This window comes from Salvelinus sp. IW2-2015, linkage group LG1 (assembly GCF_002910315.2).
Source record: "Salvelinus sp. IW2-2015 linkage group LG1, ASM291031v2, whole genome shotgun sequence".
Classification (NCBI taxonomy): domain Eukaryota; kingdom Metazoa; phylum Chordata; class Actinopteri; order Salmoniformes; family Salmonidae; genus Salvelinus; species Salvelinus sp. IW2-2015.
Genome location: NC_036838.1, coordinates 24,307,992 through 24,328,609, shown reverse-complemented (window position 1 = coordinate 24,328,609; position 20,618 = coordinate 24,307,992). Strand labels below are relative to the sequence as shown.

Genomic DNA, 20,618 nt, shown 5'->3' with positions numbered 1-20,618 from the left:
GCTGAGATATCTGCTTGATTTAACAGTTAGCTACTAGGGTGACCAGACGTCCCCGTTTTCCGGGGACAGTCCCCGTTTTTGGTGGCCTGTACCCGGCTGGAGCTGTCCCCGGAAATGCCCCCTTTTTTAACTGTGCGTTAAAATAATACTGCAAAGTGAAATAATATTTTAAGAAAGACCGGGCAACAGAGCCTACCGGTTGACGTCTCAATCGRGTTGTGCTTGTTTTGTCCAGCAGAGGGGGCTGCTCTCTATAGCAGCTTCATTCACTCTCCTTCTACTAACTACCTGCTCGCTATAGCAGCTTCATTCACTATCCTTCTACTAACTACCTGCTCGCGATAGTTTTAGAGAAAACTGCTGTGAAAAACTCGGCCAGAAGCTAGCAAGTGTCAAGTGAATCCACAACATCYCCACAAACGTATTTTTAAGCCAGGTAAATTACAATCGTTTGAGATACTAGCTGTGTTGTTATGTGTTAATAACATTTAGAATTTGGAACAAACATAACACTAGCTAATGATGTTATAATGTCACAATGTATTATATAGATAGATTATCTTCTTTATAAGGTTTTAAATAGGTTATGCTATCTAGCTAGGTTAGCTAGCTACTGTCATGGTAATTTAGCTAGGTTAAAAAAACGTTCACATGTAAACATGCAGTGGACGGGCTGTTTTGAAAATATGATTATATTAAATTAATGCACAATTAATTATGAGAATATTTATTTGTAGATTACAGTGTTAATGGTTTGGCGTTATAATAAGTAGTGTGAAAATATATTTTGAAATTTTCATGGATAACATTAGCATAATGTTTTCTGTTAGAGTGGAGAGGAAGGAGAGGAGGAAGACTGGATAGGAAGAAGAGTGAAAGAGATAGAGGAGAAAATGTAAAAATATTATTACAGAGCCTGCCAATTTATTATTCCAAGCAATGTTTTTGAGGTAAAATACAAAAATGAGGCAAGCAATGGGAATCTGTTAACCAAAGTATTTTATCTAATAGTGTACTATTTATTATTAAAGATTGGAGAAGAAGAAGGAAAAATGAAGGGAGTAAAAAGAGTGAAGCGAGGAGAGTGTGGAAGAGTGAGGTGGAAAGGTAAAGAGAAGGAAAGGAAGAAAGAGCAGGAAGACGAGTGAAGAAAAGAGGAGGAGAAGAAAAKGTTTGGCTGGCCTTTGTCCATGGAAACCTGACCGTATTCAGTGACACGATCAAGATGCTTGAAGGCCAGTACTGCTGTGCTGTGGAGTCAGCTGCAATTCTGAGAAATGTTGAGGCAAAATTGACTGCAAGACGTGATGACAACTTCATTCCAGTTTTGGTCAAAGGACTTCTGAGAGAGCTAGAGGAAAATGGAGCCATGTCTAAAGAGAGCTTTCTCAAAACATCCCAATCATTCTTCACTATGGCTGTGAACTACTTGCAAGCATGGGGAAAGCACACAGATAATCTAAAAGATTTTACATTGTCTCCTTTTAAAAAGGAAACCTCAGCGTGTAGAGATCCAGAAGGCAGCAGGCACACTGCAGGAAAAATGCCCCAATGTGACCATCAATGAGGATGTTGTGTGACGAGGTTACTGGCCTGCAAGAGTTCCTAAAGGGGGGATCGCTTGAAGAATGGATAACATCTGAGACACCGCTTAGTCAGAGATGGAGCACGGTGGTTACCCACTTCAAAGAGAACGACATCACACACACACACTAACCTGGCTAGATTAGCGTCTGTTGTCATGTGCTTACCTGGAAGTAATGCACCAGTCGAGAGAGTTTTCTCCCAAATGAATGATCTATGGACAGCAGCAAGAAATAGGTTCACTGTTCCTACCATCAAGGCCATGCTTATTGTGAAGACAAACTTCAACCTCCCCTGCCAGGAGTTCATGGAGAAGCTGGCCAAAGACAGAGCAATCCTGAAGAAGATACATTCTTCTGAGAAATATACAGATTAGGTTGGTATAAGTATATTATGTGGTTACCAATCTCATCGTCTTATTTCTTATGTTGTTAATTATTTCACATATACTATTGTCTGTTTTTTCAATTTTGCTCATGTTCTCTTCTGCTCTTGTTCTAACCAGACTACCAGGACCCCTGAATGGCTGTTCAGATCGGACAGTTCTGTCTTGTCTGTAGTGTTTCTGTAATATAGTTGTTTTCTCTATCACAGTGTYCCTGTTAGACTAAATACATGAAACTGGAAATGTCCCCTTTTTTATTTCATAGATAATAACATTGGATATTTTAATGATATATTGACCGCCGAACTGCAAATGTTTCAGCAATTTCAGGAATCTGGTCACCTTATACTAACCTGCGTACAAACAAAATTGTCTTTCAAGGTTGCTTAGCGCAGAAGAATAGGACATCGCTGCCACCTAGGGTACATCTACGTTAAAGTAACTATCCAGTGTTTCCAGATGTCTATGAAGTATGATCTATAATTCATTACAATATGAGAGAAATGGTTTTCCTTCCAATTTTTTATTTGGTGTGGGTGTATTTCTTTTTTTTTMATCCCCTTTAGCCGATGCCAATGGAAACAGCTASACTTACTGCGGTCCGACACGACGAAAAAGACATTACAGACAAAAGACTTTACAATTGACACACATTTAAAAACATTAACATGTAGTGTGTGTGCATCTATCAGTTATACATACATGTCAGTACACACACGCAACAAGCAGGTCACATGGGGGGAGAGGCATTGTGCCGTGAGGTGTTGCTTTATTTTTTAAACCAGTTTTGCTGTTCACTTGCGCTATATAAGATGGAAGGGAGTTCCAGGCACTCATGGCTCTGTATAATACTGTACGTTACCTTGAATTTGTTCTGGACCTGGGGACTGTGAAAGACCCCTGGTGGCATGTCTGGTGGGGTAAGTGTGTGTGTCAGTGTTGTATGTAAGTTGGCTCAGCAAACAATTTGGAATTTCCAACACATGAACGTTTCTTATAGAAACATGAAGTGACGCAGTCAGTCTTTCTTCAACTCTTAGCCAAGAGAGTCTGGCACGCATTGTATTAATATTAGCCCTCTGCTTACAATGAAGAGCAAGACGTGCGGCTCGGTTCTGGGCCAACTGCAGCTTAACTGGGTCTTTCTTTGCAGCACTTGGCCAAATGACTGAACAATAATCAGGATAAGATAGAACTAGAGCTTGCAGAACATGCTATGTGGGGTGTGGTGTCAAAAAAGCAGAGCATCTCTTTATTACAGACAGACCTCTCTCCCCATCGAATCTATATGCTTTGCGCATGATAGTTTACGATCTAAGGTAACACCAAGTAATTTGGTCTCGTTTTTACGTTTAGCAGACGCTCTTATCCAGAGCTGTAAGTCGCTCTGGATAAGAGTGCATACCTTTTCATACCTTTTCTTTCTTTCATACTGGTTCCCCATGGGAATTGAACTCACAACCCTAACTGAGCTACACAGGACTTGTCTCCTCAACTTGTTCAACAGCCACACCATTCATTACCAGGTTTCAGCTGAGGCCTGAAAATAATTGATAGTTTAAAAAAATGATGTGAGTAGACCGCTGGTTGGTCAGCTCACTTCATCCTCAATGAGGTAATAGATACACGTTTGAGGTGGGGCTTTTGAAGTGTTTTTRCCCCCTCCAATTTATGCTTTGGCCACAAATATGAGTATAGGATGAGTCAACAACATTATTTGGGTACGAGTTAACAGAATATTAACTTTTAAAAGTGAGATTTTCAKTGGACAGTTACTTTAATGCAGGATTAAGTATGGATGGAACAGTGGCACACAGTTCACCTGTGACCTACACTCATTAAACAAATGATCATATGTTGATAACAGATCTGTAGGTGAATGTCAAAGGGTGACAAATAGGCCACTTTTCGAAAGCTATGAATATTAGACTATATTTAGAGGGTTCTTATGGGTTACTTAACATAGAAGGGTATGAGGGGTGGAGGTGATAGTTGAAAGTGACCTAAATAATTCTGCCATGCCTCTTTGAATAATACTAAGGGTCAGGGCAGGCTATCATTATCACTAAGCCTATCATCAATTATTATTATCATCATGAACAACATAATCATCATTACCTCGATCAAGCCTTAAACTGATCCTAGCAGCCCACACGACCATGGCCCCGGTAAGAGGCCCGGGGTAATTTGGAGCTCTGCGGGGAGGGGCACTTCACTTCCCGTAATTCGAATGGATACCGACCGTCAACATCATCAGACTCGAGCGAGGGGAGCAGATCCGACTTGAATTTAACCGATTGACGCCATAACAGAGGTGAGACTGAGAGTAACATTTAATTTGACAATGACCATAGAGACGTTGTAGATGTGGAATAACAATTTATCTCATGAACCTTCTAAAGGTAGTAGTTGGGGGTTGGGGTAAAAAGCGATCTCTCGCTTGGCAGATGTTTACGCTTTTCTGAACAAAGCAACCAGTAAAAACGAGCCTACTAGTGTCTCGCTCAGCTACTTTAATATAACAATATGAGATCGTAACATTTAATTAAAGAGTTCGGATTTAGATAGGCTACCTAATAACATTTGGTAGATATTGGGATTTACTTTAGGAAGTTGAGAACGTAAATCCGCACGGGTAAAACAAAGGCTCCTCTCTCCAGCCATGGTAGCTATTTTGAGTACGCTAGTTTACACACAAAAAAGTCCAACCAACCATACCATTAATGCGGAARGGTCAAATATTTCGCATACCTAAGTGTGTTCCGTTTTATTGTAGGACTATCTGTAGGCTATGAAAAGTGTAACACCAGCATTTGATTATAGTACTGTAGCTAGGTACTGTAGTTTATTTATTCTTTAAAGGTCGATTGTAGCCTACAATTACCTCTAATTGTATCTAGATGCAAACGCCGTATTCTCATTGCATCGGCTTTAGGCTATTTCCTGGCCTTTATATACTTTTATATAAAGGCGGCTATTTGGCCACCCTTTCTCAAGGTAAAGATGGCAATTCTTTGGCCAAACTAAATATAGTAAAAAAAAAAAAAAATGTAAGTCATACTTTCTATTRAGATTTTATGAGTCTGAAGCTGACCTAGGCTAGTCTTCTGTCACACCTGAAGACAACTTGCTGTTTAGTTCACAATGTGTTAATAGTATAAGCAGTGCAGACCGTCAGTGCAGACCACTGATAAGAGTAAACACAGTTAATTAAACAACTGTTTCTTTATATACTTTTTTCCTTTATCGCTTTTGGAGCCTGGGAGGTGTGAATGGCCTTTGTCTGTGTCGCTGCCTCCTTTCTCATTTCACGGAATTCGGCCTGCTCCACAAATGAGGGGGAACAAAAATTATATCGGATATTCGGTGCATAATCGGGTTTCTCTCGCCAATAGCTATTGAACCAAGCATGACATTCACACCTTTTTTTGTGTAAAAAGAAAAATACAAAACATATTTCGGATTTTAATCATCAATAGCTCTTAAACAAATAAACAAAGCTTATCATGACTATGAACATGAAGATTGAAGTCCTAAATCTTATTTTGTACAAAAAAAAAATGAATTGTTGTCCATCCACCCAGATTCAGAATATACAGTTGTCATACTCATGGCATGCTTGGTTCCATAGTTATTGATGAGAGAAAAACCGAATATCTACACAATATCCAAAATAAAACACATTTTTACCTTGGTTGCTCCACATTCTCTGGGAGACTGTTCTTCTGCTGTGTCTAAACAGGGATAATTGAATATCCCCGGCCCAGCATTACAGACCACAAATCATGAGTCTAAGAAAAGCTATTGCCAGAGGAGTCTGTTTCTTATAGTCTCTCTCCTCGCACAACTCAAGCTTTCATATCTGTTGAGTGTCAGCTGATGGAAAGTATAAATCCCTAGTAGAGACTGTCTCGTTGTCTCTGCCATGGCTGTCCAGAGCCTCTGGTGTTTACTTGAGGGGCAGTGTGTGGACTTGTGGCGGACAGACACCAGAGTGGAGAGGACATGTGTGACTCATGCCGATTCAAAGCTGTGTTTGAAGTGAGAGTCTATGGCTATCTTTACAACAGGCATCTCTCGTAATGTGTCTGTTCTGATGCAATTGTACACACACACACACACACTCTTGCACAAACATGCAGCCCACTCAGCCTGGCAATTCATTGTCTTCAACAGAMCCCATAGAATAGGGGACATCTGTAGATGGTAGGGCATAGGATACTTTACACTAAGGTGTGCTCCAATTTGTGTGTGTGTGTGTGTGGGGGTAGGTAACCATGGCGACAAGGGGTCATTCCTCTTGCTCCTCGATGAGTAACCACACCAAGGAGAGAGTGACCATGGCTAAGGTGACCCTGGAGAACTTCTACAGTAACCTGATATCCCAGCATGAGGAGAGAGAGATGAGGTGCGTGCTATGGCATTGACACACACACATGCACCATGCTCTCACATGCTGGAACTAGGAAGATCAGTGACATTGAAAGGGATCTGAAAGCAAAGGTTGTTCCTCAAAACATGTCAGAAGCTGAGAAGGCAGCACAGTGCCACAAACAAGAGGAAGAGAGAGTAGAGGTGTTACACATCACTGACCTCAACTCGACCTCTCTCTCTGCTTAGAGCCTCACCCTGCCTGGGGGAGAAATGGGTGTAACCGCACCCTGCCAATGCATGTAGGCAATACAATAAATGCAGTAGTAAAATAAGTCTGAACGATGTTTCAGTGTGTCTGTGAAATATGCTTTTCCCATGACTAGTGCTTTTCACYATGCATCTGGAAGTACTTTTAGTTTGATAAGATCTTGATTTACCCACTGTTGACCATCGGCAGTCCTACCAGGGTCCTGGGAAATTCATATTCAGTTGTTGAATTAAAATGCAATCCCATTCAATCAAAACCTGAATCCAGAAATGCCAGGGATAAGGTTAAATTAAATCGTTTTATACCTTTAATAACCTCTACAGGATCTGTGTACCCCCCCGGGGGACGGTTGAGCTAATGTAGGCTAATGTGATTAGCATGAGGTTGTAAGTAACAAGAACATTTRCCAGGACATAGACATATCTGATATGGGCAGAAAGCTTACATTCTTGTTAATCTAACTGCACTGTTCAATTTACAGTAGCTATTACAGTGAAAGAATACCATGCTATTGTTTGAGGAGAGTACACAGTTATGAACTTGGAAATGTATTAAATAACCAATTAGGCACATTTGGGCAGTCTTGATACAACATTTTGAACAGAAATGCAATGGTTCATTGAATCAGTCTAAAACTTTGCACATACACTGCTCCCATCTAGTGGCCAACATCTGAATTGCGCCTAACCTGGAATAGTACATTATGGCCTTTCTCTTGCTCTTCAAAGATGATGGGGAAAAACACACAGAAAACAAACGTTTTTTTTTTCTTTGTATTAACTTTTACCAGATCTAATGTGTTATATTCTCCTACATTAATTTCACATTTCCACAAACTTCAAAGTGTTTCCTTTCAAATGCTATCAAGAATATGCATATCCTTGCTTCATGTCCTGAGCTACAGGCAGTTAAATTTGGGTATGTAATTTTAGGCAAAAAATTTGAAAAAGGGTCCGATTTAACGAGGAACTCTGCTCTGCTAAAGTGCCAGTAATCCATCAGTTTTAACAATTTTGAACACCCACTGTTTAGCTTTGTATATGTGGCCAGAAGTCTTTTGTCAGTGCTGTGTATTATGTTGAGCTCTGTTTAGTCGAGAGAGAGAGAAAGGAAGAGTGTTTGAAAAGTCATACGGTTTATACAGTTAATACAGTTTGTCCAGTGGCTGCAGTTGTATCTCATATTTATGACTTCAGAAGCCGTTAGAGGCGTCTGAAAAATAAAGTTATGCACAAATCAAGCACCCAGTCACAGCTCATCCTACCCACAAACGAGCCGTGCCAAAAGAGGAAGTCCACACAAAGAATATTGTTCATGGTGTCACAGACCTGCTTTGAAAGGAGAATATACAATAATTATGGGGGCTGGTTTGGCTAAGCTCCCTCATTTTTTCAAGAAAAACATTTATGGTTTGTTTCTCTTTGAGAACATATGAATGGGTCATTCCTTTTCTGTCACCATTCCTCCATAACTGCCCCAAATAAATTAAAGAACAGGTAGTGTAGTGCTCAGTATGGAGCTGCAGGCTGGGAGGTGACTTCCTGAATCAACATATTTTACCCTAACCTTTGATTCTTGACCCCCGACCCCTATCTTGTTGCTAGGCAACAGAAGCTGGAGAGGGTGATGGATGAGGAGGGACTGCCTGATGAGGAGGTGAGTGTAGTAACACACGCATGCACACACACASGACACAAACACAAACACTTACACACACCCTGTGTTGCAGAAGTGTATGCGGCGCTCCCAGCACGCACGTAAGGAGACAGAGTTCCTGAGGCTGAAGAGAACCAGGCTGGGATTGGAAGACTTTGAGTCCCTCAAGGTGATTGGTCGAGGAGCCTTTGGAGAGGTAAGCCTACATAGAGCTATTGCAGTCCTAATTAGGTTATTACTATGTAATTAGTTATCATRTCACAATATAATAGCTTTGCGAGGTAAAAAGTGGGTTTGTCAATAAAGTGTAGCTGAGTTATGTTTGTTATCACGCTTATCATCTGGAGTGGATCCTACCATTTTCTCTACTCCCTGCTGTAAGTTATCTATCACTCAGCAGCAATAGAGGAGAGTGGGGTAAATTGAGTAWTTTTTTACATTCAGCATCACTGATATCTGCATTTATTTCAGGATGTTGTGGATCCCTGGAAATAATAAGAATTCATGTAAACGTTACAGTTTTGATAACCTAGCTTGTCCAAAATAAGTGGTCTCTTGGCACAATTTAACCCGGGTATGGGTTAATCACGATCACTTTTTGTCTTTTAATKATTTTAAGCATATTTTAACACAGGCTTAACACCTAACAAACACTTTTAACATAGTACAGCTCKTGTTGTTACCTCATATCCTTGTGCTCCCGAGTGGCACAGRGGCCTAAGACACTGCATCTCAGTGCAAGAGGTGTCACTACAGTCCCTGGTTTGATTCCAGGCTGTTTCACATCCGGCCGTGATTGGGAGTCCCATAGGACGGCGCACAATTGGTTCGGGTTTGGCCGGGGTAGGCCGTCATTGCAAATAAGAATTTGTTCTTAACTGACTTGCCTAGTTAAATATAAACTTTTTTTTTTTAAATATCCCAGCGATAATGCCTTGCATTACTCCTGGGAAGAAAACACTTACATTTGCTCAACTTGACATTGGCTTAATGATTGGTTCACTTTACCCCTTGGCCATTGGCTCAACGATTGGTTAACTTTACTCCACGGCCATTAGCTCAACATTTTGACTATAGCAGCCCACAAAGCTACAAGGATGTACTTTCATGATAGGTTTAGGACCTCCTATTGCAGCTTATAAAATTATGACCTRTTCCTAAATATTTGGTCAAATTATACATTTTGTATAGTTTATAATTATCCCACAAACAAGGGTGGCTCAATTTACCCCACTCTCACCTACAGTCCTGTGTTTTTCAGTCTTAACTGCCTAATCCACTGGTTTCAGAAAATAATTTGATGATGGCGATGATGTAAATCGCCTCCCATTTGCCATGACCTCATGAACTCATGTTGGCTCACCTTTGCCCTCTGACCAACAGGTGCGTCTGGTCCAGAAGAAGGACACAGGTCATGTCTATGCCATGAAGATCCTGCGCAAGGCTGACATGCTGGAGAAGGAACAGGTGTGTGTGTTTCTCTTTTTCTCTCTCTCTCTCTCTCTCTGGGTGTAACGTTCGTCGTTAAGGGTAGACCAATGCGCAGCGTGATTTGGGTTCATCATATTTTATTAAAATGTGAACCAGCAAAAAAAACAATAAACAATACAACGAACGAAAAGCTTCGTCGTGCAAAATACATGCAACCAAACAAAGACAAGATCCCACAACTGAAGGTGGGAAAAAGGGCTGCCTAAAGTATGATCCCCAATCAGAGACAACGATAGACAGCTGCCTCTGATTGGGAACCATACTAGGCCAACAAAGAAAAAGAAAACATAGATATACAAAAACTAGAGTACCCACCCTAGTCACACCCTGACCTAGCCAAAAAATAGAGAATAAACAGGGATGTCTAAGGTCAGGGCGTGACACTGGGCTCTATTTTAACAAACCTAACACAATYGTAAATCATAGCGCTGACGGTAGCGCTATAGGTTCGGGGCGTCAGAAATATTTTTGTTATTTGACGACTTGAATTATGGTTGCAGTAGCTGGCGGTGGCACAAAAAGCCTGGGTTTTGAMTACTAAACAAGTTGAAGGTGTGTCRAGGCTTGACCCCTTATTGCTCAATCAGAARGTGCTCCATGGCTAAATATGGGTTTCTTCAAGTTGTGTACGGTCTTTTATGTATTGCGTTGTCATCAACTCCAATTCAAATGGAAGTCCATTATAGCTTAGTTTGTTAAAAAGCCTCCAGAAACAGCATGTAGGCCTATCCCATCTTTGCTAAATACGTTGAACATGTTTGCAGTCAACATTGTAAGAAGCCTTATTGCATGGCTTCAATATGGAAATACATAGCATTCACTCTGATATAGGGGCTAGGCCTACTGTAAATTGCATTATGTCTGCCATGTCTGAGCCATGGACCTGCCAAATGATGTCAATAAGCAAGATTAAATTCCGAAAGAGAGCGAATCATTCTAATCAAATTCTTATCAAAAGGAAACAACAACTTGTTTTAAYTAGGCTATGTCTAAATACTGTTACAGGCACCATAATTGCTCTCTTTGGGCGTATAATATTAAGGTAGACATTGTTGAAAACAAGTTGTTGCTTTTACTCACATCCAAAATAATAATGTGAGCAGGCAAAAATTATTATGTTTTTCTGCTCCCGAACCTGATCTTTTAATAAAGCTTATTATTAATTAAGATTAAGATTTATTTCAAAGCAGTCTCACGAGCCAAACCCTTTATTGATAGGCTACTATTTGGCCAATGCATTGGGCAGAACAACAACAAAAAAACAGCCTTCATTGAGTGGAGGGGGGGGGGGGAGGGGGGGGGGGGCATGCTTGGTTTTAATCAAATGAAATGGAAAACAAAGCAATCTGTTTTTAAAAAACAACAACATATTTCTAATAGGATGGGGTAGAAGCGTAACATCATAAATCGCATTTCGCGTCAATGTCTTAACATGACATTTGCACGTCTATTTAAAATACTAGGGCCCTGTCAATTGTTTTCGCTGCTACTGAGATGACTCCAAAATGTTTTAAGTCACTCTCAGTAGACCATTTAAAACCCCTTCATTCATAGGCTACTTAGCTAATGCATGGCCAGGATAAAGAGATGCACCTATACGAAGCTGCTAAACCAGGCTATGCTTGGTTTTTAATCAAATGAAATGGAAAAACAAGCAATCTGTTTTTAAAAACAACAACAATATTTCTAAATAGGATGGGGTCAGAAGCGTAACATCATAAATCGCATCTCGCGTCAATGTCTTAACATGACATTTGCACGTCTATTTAAAATACTAGGGCCCTGTCAATTGTTTCGCTGCCTACTGAGAGTGACTCCAAAATGTTTTAAGTCACTCTCAGTAGACATTTAAAACCCCTTCATTCATAGGCTACTTAGCTAATGCATGGCCAGGATAAAGAGATGCACCTATACGAAGCTGCTAAACCAGGCTATGCTCGGTTTTTAATCAAATTAAACGAAATGGGAGGGGAACAAATCGTTTTTTTATGTTTCTAAATACGAGATTCAAAGGCCCAAAAGACACATGTCTCTTTCCGTTGGCACTGTGAGCCATCGCTGGATAGCCTGCGCTTCCACACTCAAATTCCATGCCATTATCAACTGTGTTACCGTTAAGACCTGCTTTTGGTGGGTCTTAACTTCCCTTTAGCACTGCATGAAATTGTCACTATGCGCTTGTTTTTAAGGACACACCTCAAATATTGCCACTCCTCCCACCTCAGCSCAAGCGAGCTCATGTAAATTGCTGAACCTGGTGTAATGCCAGTGCGCCAGTTTTTTACAATGACGAAATTGCAAACTATTGTGTGTTCGACACTTGAGTCTCCTTAGCGCCTGCTGATAATAGAGCCCTGTGTCCCTTTTATTCGCTCAGCTCAGACATGTACTGTATCTAAGGAAATGTACTGTATCTAAGGACATGTACTGTATCTAAGGCCACAGGATTACTTCACATTCCTCCTTAAGCCTTGTGTCGTGTTGAAACATATTCCTTATTTTCCCAACGCATTATGGATATTTAACGTTGTTTATGTAGCAACAGCAATGGCTATTTCTGAATGTACCCTCTCCCCCCTCTCCTCCACTGCCCTCGGATGGGACTGAACCTGTAGGCTTATTGATGTATACATTCTATGTGTTGTGTTTTGATGTTAGGTGGGTTAGCATTAGTGTAGAGAGATTGGGTATGTGTGTTCCTTCTATGTGTTGTGTTTCGATGTTGGGTGGGTTGGCGTTAGTGTAGAGAGAATGTGTGTGTATGTGTGTTCATTTTATGTGATCTATGTGTTGTGTTTCTATGTTAGGTGGGCCATATCCGGGCTGAYAGGGACATCCTGGTGCAGGCAGACAGTCTGTGGGTGGTCAAGATGTTCTACAGCTTCCAGGACAAGATGAACCTCTACCTACTCATGGAGTTCRTACCTGGAGGTGTGTGTGTTTGTGTGTGAAGTGTGCACGTGCATGTTTGCAGTTGTGTGTGTGTGTGATGCTGATGCTCTTTGTGGCACTCCATGCAGGTGACATGATGACATTGCTGATGAAGAAGGATACTCTGTCAGAGGAGGAGACTCAGTTCTATGTGGCTGAGACGGTCCTGGCCATAGACTCGATACACCAGATGGGCTTCATACACAGAGACATCAAACCTGACAATGTACTGCTGGACTCCAAGGTACATATACATAGAACATGCTATATAATACATACATGCAAGCAAACACACACACACTCTGTAACGTACGCGCTTGGAGTCAGGAAGCCGGTGCAGAAGGTACGTTTAATGATAAGAGACGGCAGATAAACAAAACATGAGAAGCATACTGAACGAGAACAAAACCAATACTGCCTAATGACTGAGGCTACTGAGGGCTAAATAAAGGGAGAGTATTCAAGGGGATGATGAGGTCCAGGTGTGCGCAATGATGGTGCCAGGACCTGTGGTTAGTAGACCGGCGACGTTGAGCGGCAGCTGGAGTAGGCGTGACACTCGGTCTGGCTCGGGGTCCACGGAGCCAGGGCTGGCTGATATCCCAGGACGCACTGGAAGGGAGTCAGCCCGGTAGAGGAGTGACGAAGTGAGTTCTSTGCGTACTCCGCACTGGGAAGGAACCGGGCCTACTCCCCCTGCCGGTCCTAAGGAACCTCCCCAGCTTCTGGTTAGTCCTTTCCACCTGCCCGTTGGACTGAGGCCAGTACCTGGATGTGAGGCTGGCCGTGGCCCCCAGCTTCTCCGTGAAGGCTCTCCATACTCACGATGTGAATTTGGGGCCACYGTCGGAGATMATGTCCACCCGGAAGGCCTCAGGGCCAGAACATCTGCTGGAACAGTGRCTCAGAGACCTGGAGAGCGGCAGGGAGACCAAAGAGAGGGATAAAATGGCAGGATTTAGAGAATCTGTCCACAACAACCGTAATAGTGGTGAAACCATCAGACGGGGGGAGATCAGTGACAATGTCTATGGACAGATGGGTCTGAGGCCGCTGAGGCATGGGAAGGGGAAGGAGGTTCCCTGCTGGAGCATGCCAGGGAMGTTTAGTTTGGGCACATACAGAGCAGGAGTTGACAGAGTGGGCAACGTCCTGCGCCAAGGTGGACCACCAGTACTTAGCGGAGATGGATTGAATGGTACAGGTGATACCTGGGTGTCCAGCGGCGAGGGATGTGTGCGRCCAGGTCAACAGCCTATCTCTTACCCCCGTGGGAACATAGACGCGTTCAGTGGGGCAGGTAACAGGTGCGGGTTTCCTCTCCAGAGCCTGGCGGATGTGGAACCACAGGGTAAGGGAAAGCAGGGCTTCAGGCATCCTGGTGCCGAGGCGGTGCGAAGGCGGTGATTCTCATCCTTCGACCAGGATAAGGTGCGGTTATGACGTTGGAGCCACGGCAGGCTGAGGATGACTTTGTGTACAGGTGTAGTGATGATGAAGGCTTTCTTGGTGCATGGCTCCCACAGTGAGGTTGAGTGGTGCTGTGATGTGCGTGATAGTGCCGGATCCCAATGGTCTGCTTGGACCGGAAAAGGAGAGGAGAGCGGGTATGAGGTGATGTTAAGGGAGGAGGCAAGGGCCTGGTCGATGAAATTCCCCGCGGCACCGGAGTCCACTAGAGTTGTAGCGACAACACCRGAGGGACAGCCAGCCAGTGAAATGGAAACCAGGAAGGGTTTGGCGGAAAACGCTGATGATGGAATACTCACGCCTACCCTGGGAGACGGATGATCACGGGACCGCCCCTCTGCCCTAGTGGACCCCGTGTTGGGACGCACCGGACAACACTGAAGCTGGTACCTCTCCTGGCCGCAATAGGAACACGACGTCGCTCTGCCAAGGACAGGTGTTTGGCCCCTGCCTTCATGGGTTCAGGCACTGCCTCAGAACGGCCAAAGGAGGAGGGCGAGGGGTGAGGAAGGTTCCGGCACTCCCAAAGAAGGTTGCTGTAGTAACCTGGTATATTTATGTTAAGTATTATGTTTACCAATAGATGGCAGTATTGAGTCAATACGGGATTTGCTTTCAGTTATCCGTAGCCGTTTAGTCTGTCATAAAACCGTGCTCGGAAAAGCCTCAGGAAGCTTACGCCAGGTGCATTCCGGTAATGTTATTCTAAGTAAGAATTAAATAATAAAACGTACTTATGTGTCCGGTGTCATCAATCTAAGAAGCATCCTAAGATACTACAGTTGTCCAGACAGATGGCCATCGCGATGAGTGCGTCCAAAGAAAGGTTGTTGTCCCGGCACGCCAGCTCCGTCTGAACCGCCTCGCGCAGTCCTCTACGGAATAGGGTGCAGAGCACCGGTTCATTCCATCCGCCGGAGGCTGCCACGGTCCAGAAGGTGAGGGCGTACTCAGCAATGGCCTGGGCATCCTGCCGGATTTGGAATAGTCGGTCACCTCCTTCTCTGCCCTCCGGTGTATGGTCGAAGACCGCCCTTAACAGAGCCATGAACCTCTCATATGAACCCATGAATAGAAAACAGGTTGAAATCTGGTTGAAATAACGTCATTAAAGCAGGTTGAAATCTGGTTGAAATTATGTAATTACAAACAGGTTGAAATTACGTAATTACAAACAGGTTGAACTCTGGTTGAAATAACATAATTAAAACAGGTTGAAATCTGGTTGAAATTATGTAATACAAACAGGTTGAAATTTGGTTAAAATAACGTCTTTCCTGTTTTGCTTTTTTACGACCAAATCTTTTTTTTTTATTATGTAAATGTCATGTTATAGTAGGGTCCAGACACTTTTTTGCGATTTCACTTGTTTTGGAGAAACTTACCTCAACCAGTGATTCACTTCCTCGTCCTCGTTGTGCTGTACGGSAGGCTCRGAAAAATATGAACAAATTCTCKAAAAACACCCAAATACGTCCTTTTAGAAACTGAAAAGCTCTCAGTATAGTGATGCAGGTCTTTAGATGTTGTACACATGAAATMGTGTCATTCAGAACTTTATCTGGAACGTTWTATTTCAATTAGTTGCAACACGAGTGATACCGCTCCGTCCATTCTATCAGCAAGCTACAAGGAGAATGGAACAGCTGGATAAAGGAAACCGCTTGAGTCGCACAAAATGCAATGTAACGTTGCGATGAAGTTCAGAATGACAATTTTATGTGTACAACATCTAAAGAACTGCACCACTCTATGRTTGCGTTTCTAAAACAATGTATTTGGTTGTTTTTGGAGCACTTGTTCATGTGTTTTCAGAGCCCCCTGTACTGCACAACGAGGATGAGGAAGTGAATTGCTGGTTGGGGTAGGTTTCTCAAAAACAAGTGAAATCTAAAAAAAAAAAAGAAAAAGTGCTCTGGACCCTTCTTTAATCTATAACATGCCATTTACATTTATATTTTTTGATTCGGTTATAAAAAAAAGCAATCAACCAGATTTCAAACAGGTTGAAATCTATTTGAAATTACATCAACACACACACACACAGGAGGATTACATCACCATTAGAARGCCGTGATCTTCCTGAGTGTCGAGTCTGAAATTATAAATCCACAACACAGTTTCAAAGTCACCACAGGAAGTGTGATTTCAGAAACACTCTGGTGTTGTCATGCATTATTACTGAAACATCCCCAGGAAGTGGTGTAACACAAATAACCGTGTGTGTGTGTGTTCAGGGCCATGTGAAGCTATCAGACTTCGGCTTGTGTACAGGGTTGAAGAAGGCCCATCGGACAGAGTTCTACAGGAACCTCAACCATAGCGTTTCCAACGACTTCAGTGAGTACAACAATAAAGCTATACTCAATGAATCTAAGTAGATACAARTAGAAAGCTAATACAACTATATATTTGTCATGAATCTTCCTCCTGGGCGCTTAGCTGTAACTGAGTTGTGCCTAAGACCAATCATTTATTCTCCACAGCATCTCAGTACATGAACTCCAAGAGGAAAGCAGAGACCTGGAAGAGGAACAGACGACAGCTGGTGAGTATCATGGAGCTCTGGCTACCTTTAGTCACTAKTCCACTGGAGGATCGGTCTTAAGCCCAAACTTCCTCATAAACACAGCAAAGATGACTGTAGTTGTTAATAAGGGTATAAGACYGTTTACCAATGGCCTCTGCTTTTGAAATGTGTTGGTTATCCGTGTTCATTCACTCATAGGAAAAAGTGTTCTCTCCTGTAAAGAGTAGAGCATCTCCAAAACCACATTTTCTCTTCGTGCGAGAGAGCCTGTCGTTCTATATAGACCTGATTTTCTAGATGAAATGAAGAAGGCCAGTGTAGTAGCAGAGATACAGTACACATCTGGTGTGCAGATGGTTGGATGTCTGTCCCTTTTTATGGGCTGACATTTACAGCACGGTTACAGTTACGTCAGCTTGGTTTCCACAGCGAATGTACTGTGTGGCATGGTAAGAGAAAAAGGCTAGGGTTGACTGCATTTTAATTAGGTCAATTCAGAACATTACTTGAAATGGTTATTCATTTCAGGGGCTAGAGGTTGTTTTACTGACTGGGCTGTGTCTAAAGCAGGGCGTACCTCTTACCCTCTCAACTCTCCTCTCTCTCTCTCCTTTCCTCTCTCTCCTTTCCTATCTCCCTCTCTCAGGCTTTCTCCACTGTGGGAACTCCAGACTACATCGCCCCGGAAGTGTTCATGCAGACCGGATACAACAAGCTCTGTGATTGGTGGAGCCTGGGGGTCATCATGTACGAGATGCTGATTGGTAGGAGTGATCGGTTGATTGGAACACAGGCACTAACTTGAAAGAAGCAAGAAGTAAGTTATGATTGAATTAGGATTGCTGTCTAAGTTTCTTTGTTTCTCTCCAGGCTACCCCCCGTTCTGTTCGGAGACGCCCCAGGAGACATATAAGAAGGTGATGAACTGGAAGGAGACTCTGGTGTTCCCTCCGGAAGTCCCCATCTCAGAGAGGGCCAAGGAACTCATCCTCAGGTGAGCACCAGTACACTCTTGGAAAAAAGGGTTCCAAAATGGTTCTTTGCAGAGGGATGGAGTTCTACCAATAACCATTTTCATTTGAAGAATCCTTTTTGGAAGATGAGGGTTCTTTGTAAGGCAAAGGGTTCAAACTAGAATCTTTCTCATCCTAAGAACCGTTTTAGGAACCGTTTAGAACCGTTTAGTTCTTTGGATGGCAATAAGGATTCTTTGAAAGACAAGAAGGGTTCTACATAGAACCCTTGTGAACCTAAATAAGCTTTTTTATTATATTTTATTTTAAATGGTGCCTGAGCATTCCTGTTTATCTCTATGTTTAAAGTTGAACCCTCGTGAGCTTAAAAGGATAGGTGTAAGAATGTTTTAAACTGTACCTACACTACCGTTCAAAAGTTTAGGGCCACTTAGAAATGTCCTTCTTTTCGATGTAAACATATATGAAATGAGTTGCAAAATGAATAGGAAATATAGTCAAGATGTTGACAAGGTTATAAATAATGATTTTTAATTGAAATAGTAATTGTGTCCTTCAAACTTTGCTTTCGTCAAAGAATCTTCCATTTGCAGCAATTACAGCCTTGCAGACCTTTGGCATTCTAGTTGTCAATTTGTTGAGGTAATCTGAAGAGATGTCACCCCATGCTTCCTGAAGCACCTCCCACAAGTTGGATTGGCTTGATGGGCACTTCTTACATATCATATGATCAAGCTGCTCCCACAACAGCTCAATAGGGTTGAGATCCGGTGACTGTGCTGGCTACTCCATAATAGACAGAATACCAGCTGACTGCTTCTTCCCTAAATAGTTATTGCATAGTTTGGAGCTGTGCTTTGGGTCATTGTCCTGTTGTAGGAGGAAATTGGRTCCAATTAAGCGCCGTCCACAGGGTATGGCATGGCTTTGCAAAYTGGAGTGATAGCCTTCCTTKTTCAAGATCCCTTTTACCCTGTACAAATCTCCCACTTTACCACCACCAAAGCACCCCCAGACCATCACATTGCCTCCACCATTCTTGATAGATGGCGTCAAGCACTCCTCCAGCATATTTACATMTTTTCTGCGTCTCATGGATGTTCTTCTTTGGGATCCGAACACCTCAAACTAACATTTGTCTGTCCATAACACTTTTTCCCAATCTTCCTCTGTCGTGTCTGTGTTATTTTGCCCATCTTAATCTTTTATTTTTATTGGCCAGTCTGAGATATGGCTTTTTCTTTGCTACMCTGTCTTGAAGGCCAGCATCCCGGAGTCGCCTCTTCACTGTTGACGTTGAGACTGGTGTTTTGCGGGTACTATTTAATGAAGCTGCCAGTTGAGGACTTGTGAGGCGTCTGTTTCTCAAACTAGACACTCTAATGTACTTGTCCTCTTGCTCAGTTGTGCACGGGGGCCTCCCACTCCTCTTTCTATTCTGGTTAGAGCCAGTTTGCGCTGTTCTGTTGAAGTGAGTAGTATACAGCGTTATACGAGATCTTCAGTTTCTTGGCAATTTCTCGCATGGAATAGCCTTCATTTCTCAGAACAAGAATAGACTGATGAGATTCAGAAGAAAGTTCTTTGTTTCTGGCCATTTTGAGCCTGTAATCAAACCAACAAATGTTGATGCTCCAGATACTCAACTAGTCTAAAGAAGGCCAGTTGTATTGCTTTTTTAATCAGAACAACAGTTTTCAGCTGTGCTAACATGATTGCAAAAGGGTTTTCTAATGATCAATTAGCCTTTTAAAATGATACACTTGGATTAGCTAACACAACGTGCCATTGGAACACAGGCGTGATGGTTGTTGTTAATTGGCCTCTGTACGCCTATGTAGATATTCCATAAAATATCTGCCGTTTCCAGCTTCAATAGTCATTTACAACATTAACAATGTCTACAGTGTATTTCTGATCAATTTGATGTTATTTTCATGCACAAAATATTTGCTTTTCTTTCAAAAACAAGGACATTTCTAAGTGACCCCAAACTTTTGAACGGTAGTGTGTATGGGAATATTTGTACACAGCAAATTGGCCAGTGTTACCTAGTGTTGATTTTTCAGTGAAACATTTCTAAGGTTGATTCAGGAGTTAAATTAACTCTATAAAGAGCCAAATTAACACTCAGGGGTTTAAACAAACCCAATTGTTGGTGTTAATGACCAAAGGTAAATGTGTGATTGTGTCATTTGTACTCTGTGTAGAGTAAAACACTCAAAACCACACCCATCGTTAACATATTTCCTAGCATGCTCTATAGCAGGTTGTTGTCTCCTATGGGGACAAACCGAAGGACCCTATATGGTTCTACTTAGCACCTTTTTCTCTAAGAGTGCACTACATATAACATGGTCAAAAAGAGAGAGAGAGATGGATAAACAGTCCATAGAGGCCATTGTACAGTATGRTATTCTTGATAAGAATGAACGTCAACTAAATGGTTCAATTGTAAAACATGAATGTCATCTCAAGCTAATACTGTATCTCTGGCAGGTACACTTCTATGTCCCTTTATGTGGTTGTTCTCAGGATCAACATTTTGGTTTATTCCTACTTAGGTTCTGCTGTGAGGGAGATCATCGGATCGGGGCGACAGGGGTAGAGGAGATCAAGAGAAACCCATTCTTTGAAGGAGTCGATTACGACCACATCAGGTACACAGGGACTTCTTTCCAGGAACAGTTTATTGGCAAAACAATTAGTTTTTTTTTATTTAGTTTTTTATACCTCGGCGGTACAAGAAGTCCAGGTCTTACTACAGTCTTACTGTGTTTGTCGCCTAACTCAGGGAGAGACCTGCAGCGATCCCAGTGGAGATCAAAAGCATAGACGACACGTCAAACTTCGACGAGTTCCCTGAGTCGGACATCCTCTCACCCACAGGTGAGAGAAAGACAAGAGTTTCGGCAGAAACTATTTTCCTGTGTCTTTCAAAGTTTGTGTGTTATT

General features: G+C 42.3%; 1 protein-coding gene and 1 long non-coding RNA gene across 4 annotated transcripts in view; both read left to right on the top strand.

The window, feature by feature from the left end:
- Positions 1-190: 190 nt before the first annotated feature.
- Positions 191-2,493, top strand: LOC139028358 (uncharacterized). Its single transcript, XR_011480552.1, has 2 exons — positions 191-449; positions 1,042-2,493. It is a non-coding gene; the product is annotated as an uncharacterized lncRNA (long non-coding RNA).
- Positions 2,494-4,173: 1,680 nt separating this feature from the next.
- LOC111963347 (serine/threonine-protein kinase 38) overlaps positions 4,174-20,618 on the top strand; it is a 19,104-nt gene continuing 2,659 nt past the window's right edge. Inside the window, exons 1-13 of one of the 3 annotated variants that reach the window (XM_023986730.2) lie at positions 4,174-4,283; positions 6,241-6,377; positions 8,216-8,267; positions 8,341-8,463; positions 9,651-9,734; positions 12,566-12,689; positions 12,779-12,933; positions 16,397-16,499; positions 16,646-16,707; positions 17,336-17,453; positions 17,560-17,683; positions 20,228-20,323; positions 20,458-20,552. In XM_023986730.2, the coding sequence (XP_023842498.1) occupies positions 6,247-6,377; positions 8,216-8,267; positions 8,341-8,463; positions 9,651-9,734; positions 12,566-12,689; positions 12,779-12,933; positions 16,397-16,499; positions 16,646-16,707; positions 17,336-17,453; positions 17,560-17,683; positions 20,228-20,323; positions 20,458-20,552 (1,267 nt within the window). In that variant the 5' untranslated portion in view covers positions 4,174-4,283; positions 6,241-6,246. The remainder of the gene's footprint in view (positions 4,284-6,240; positions 6,378-8,215; positions 8,268-8,340; positions 8,464-9,650; positions 9,735-12,565; positions 12,690-12,778; positions 12,934-16,396; positions 16,500-16,645; positions 16,708-17,335; positions 17,454-17,559; positions 17,684-20,227; positions 20,324-20,457; positions 20,553-20,618) is intronic. The other 2 variants (XM_023986721.2, XM_023986740.2) reach the window with 2 other exon arrangements.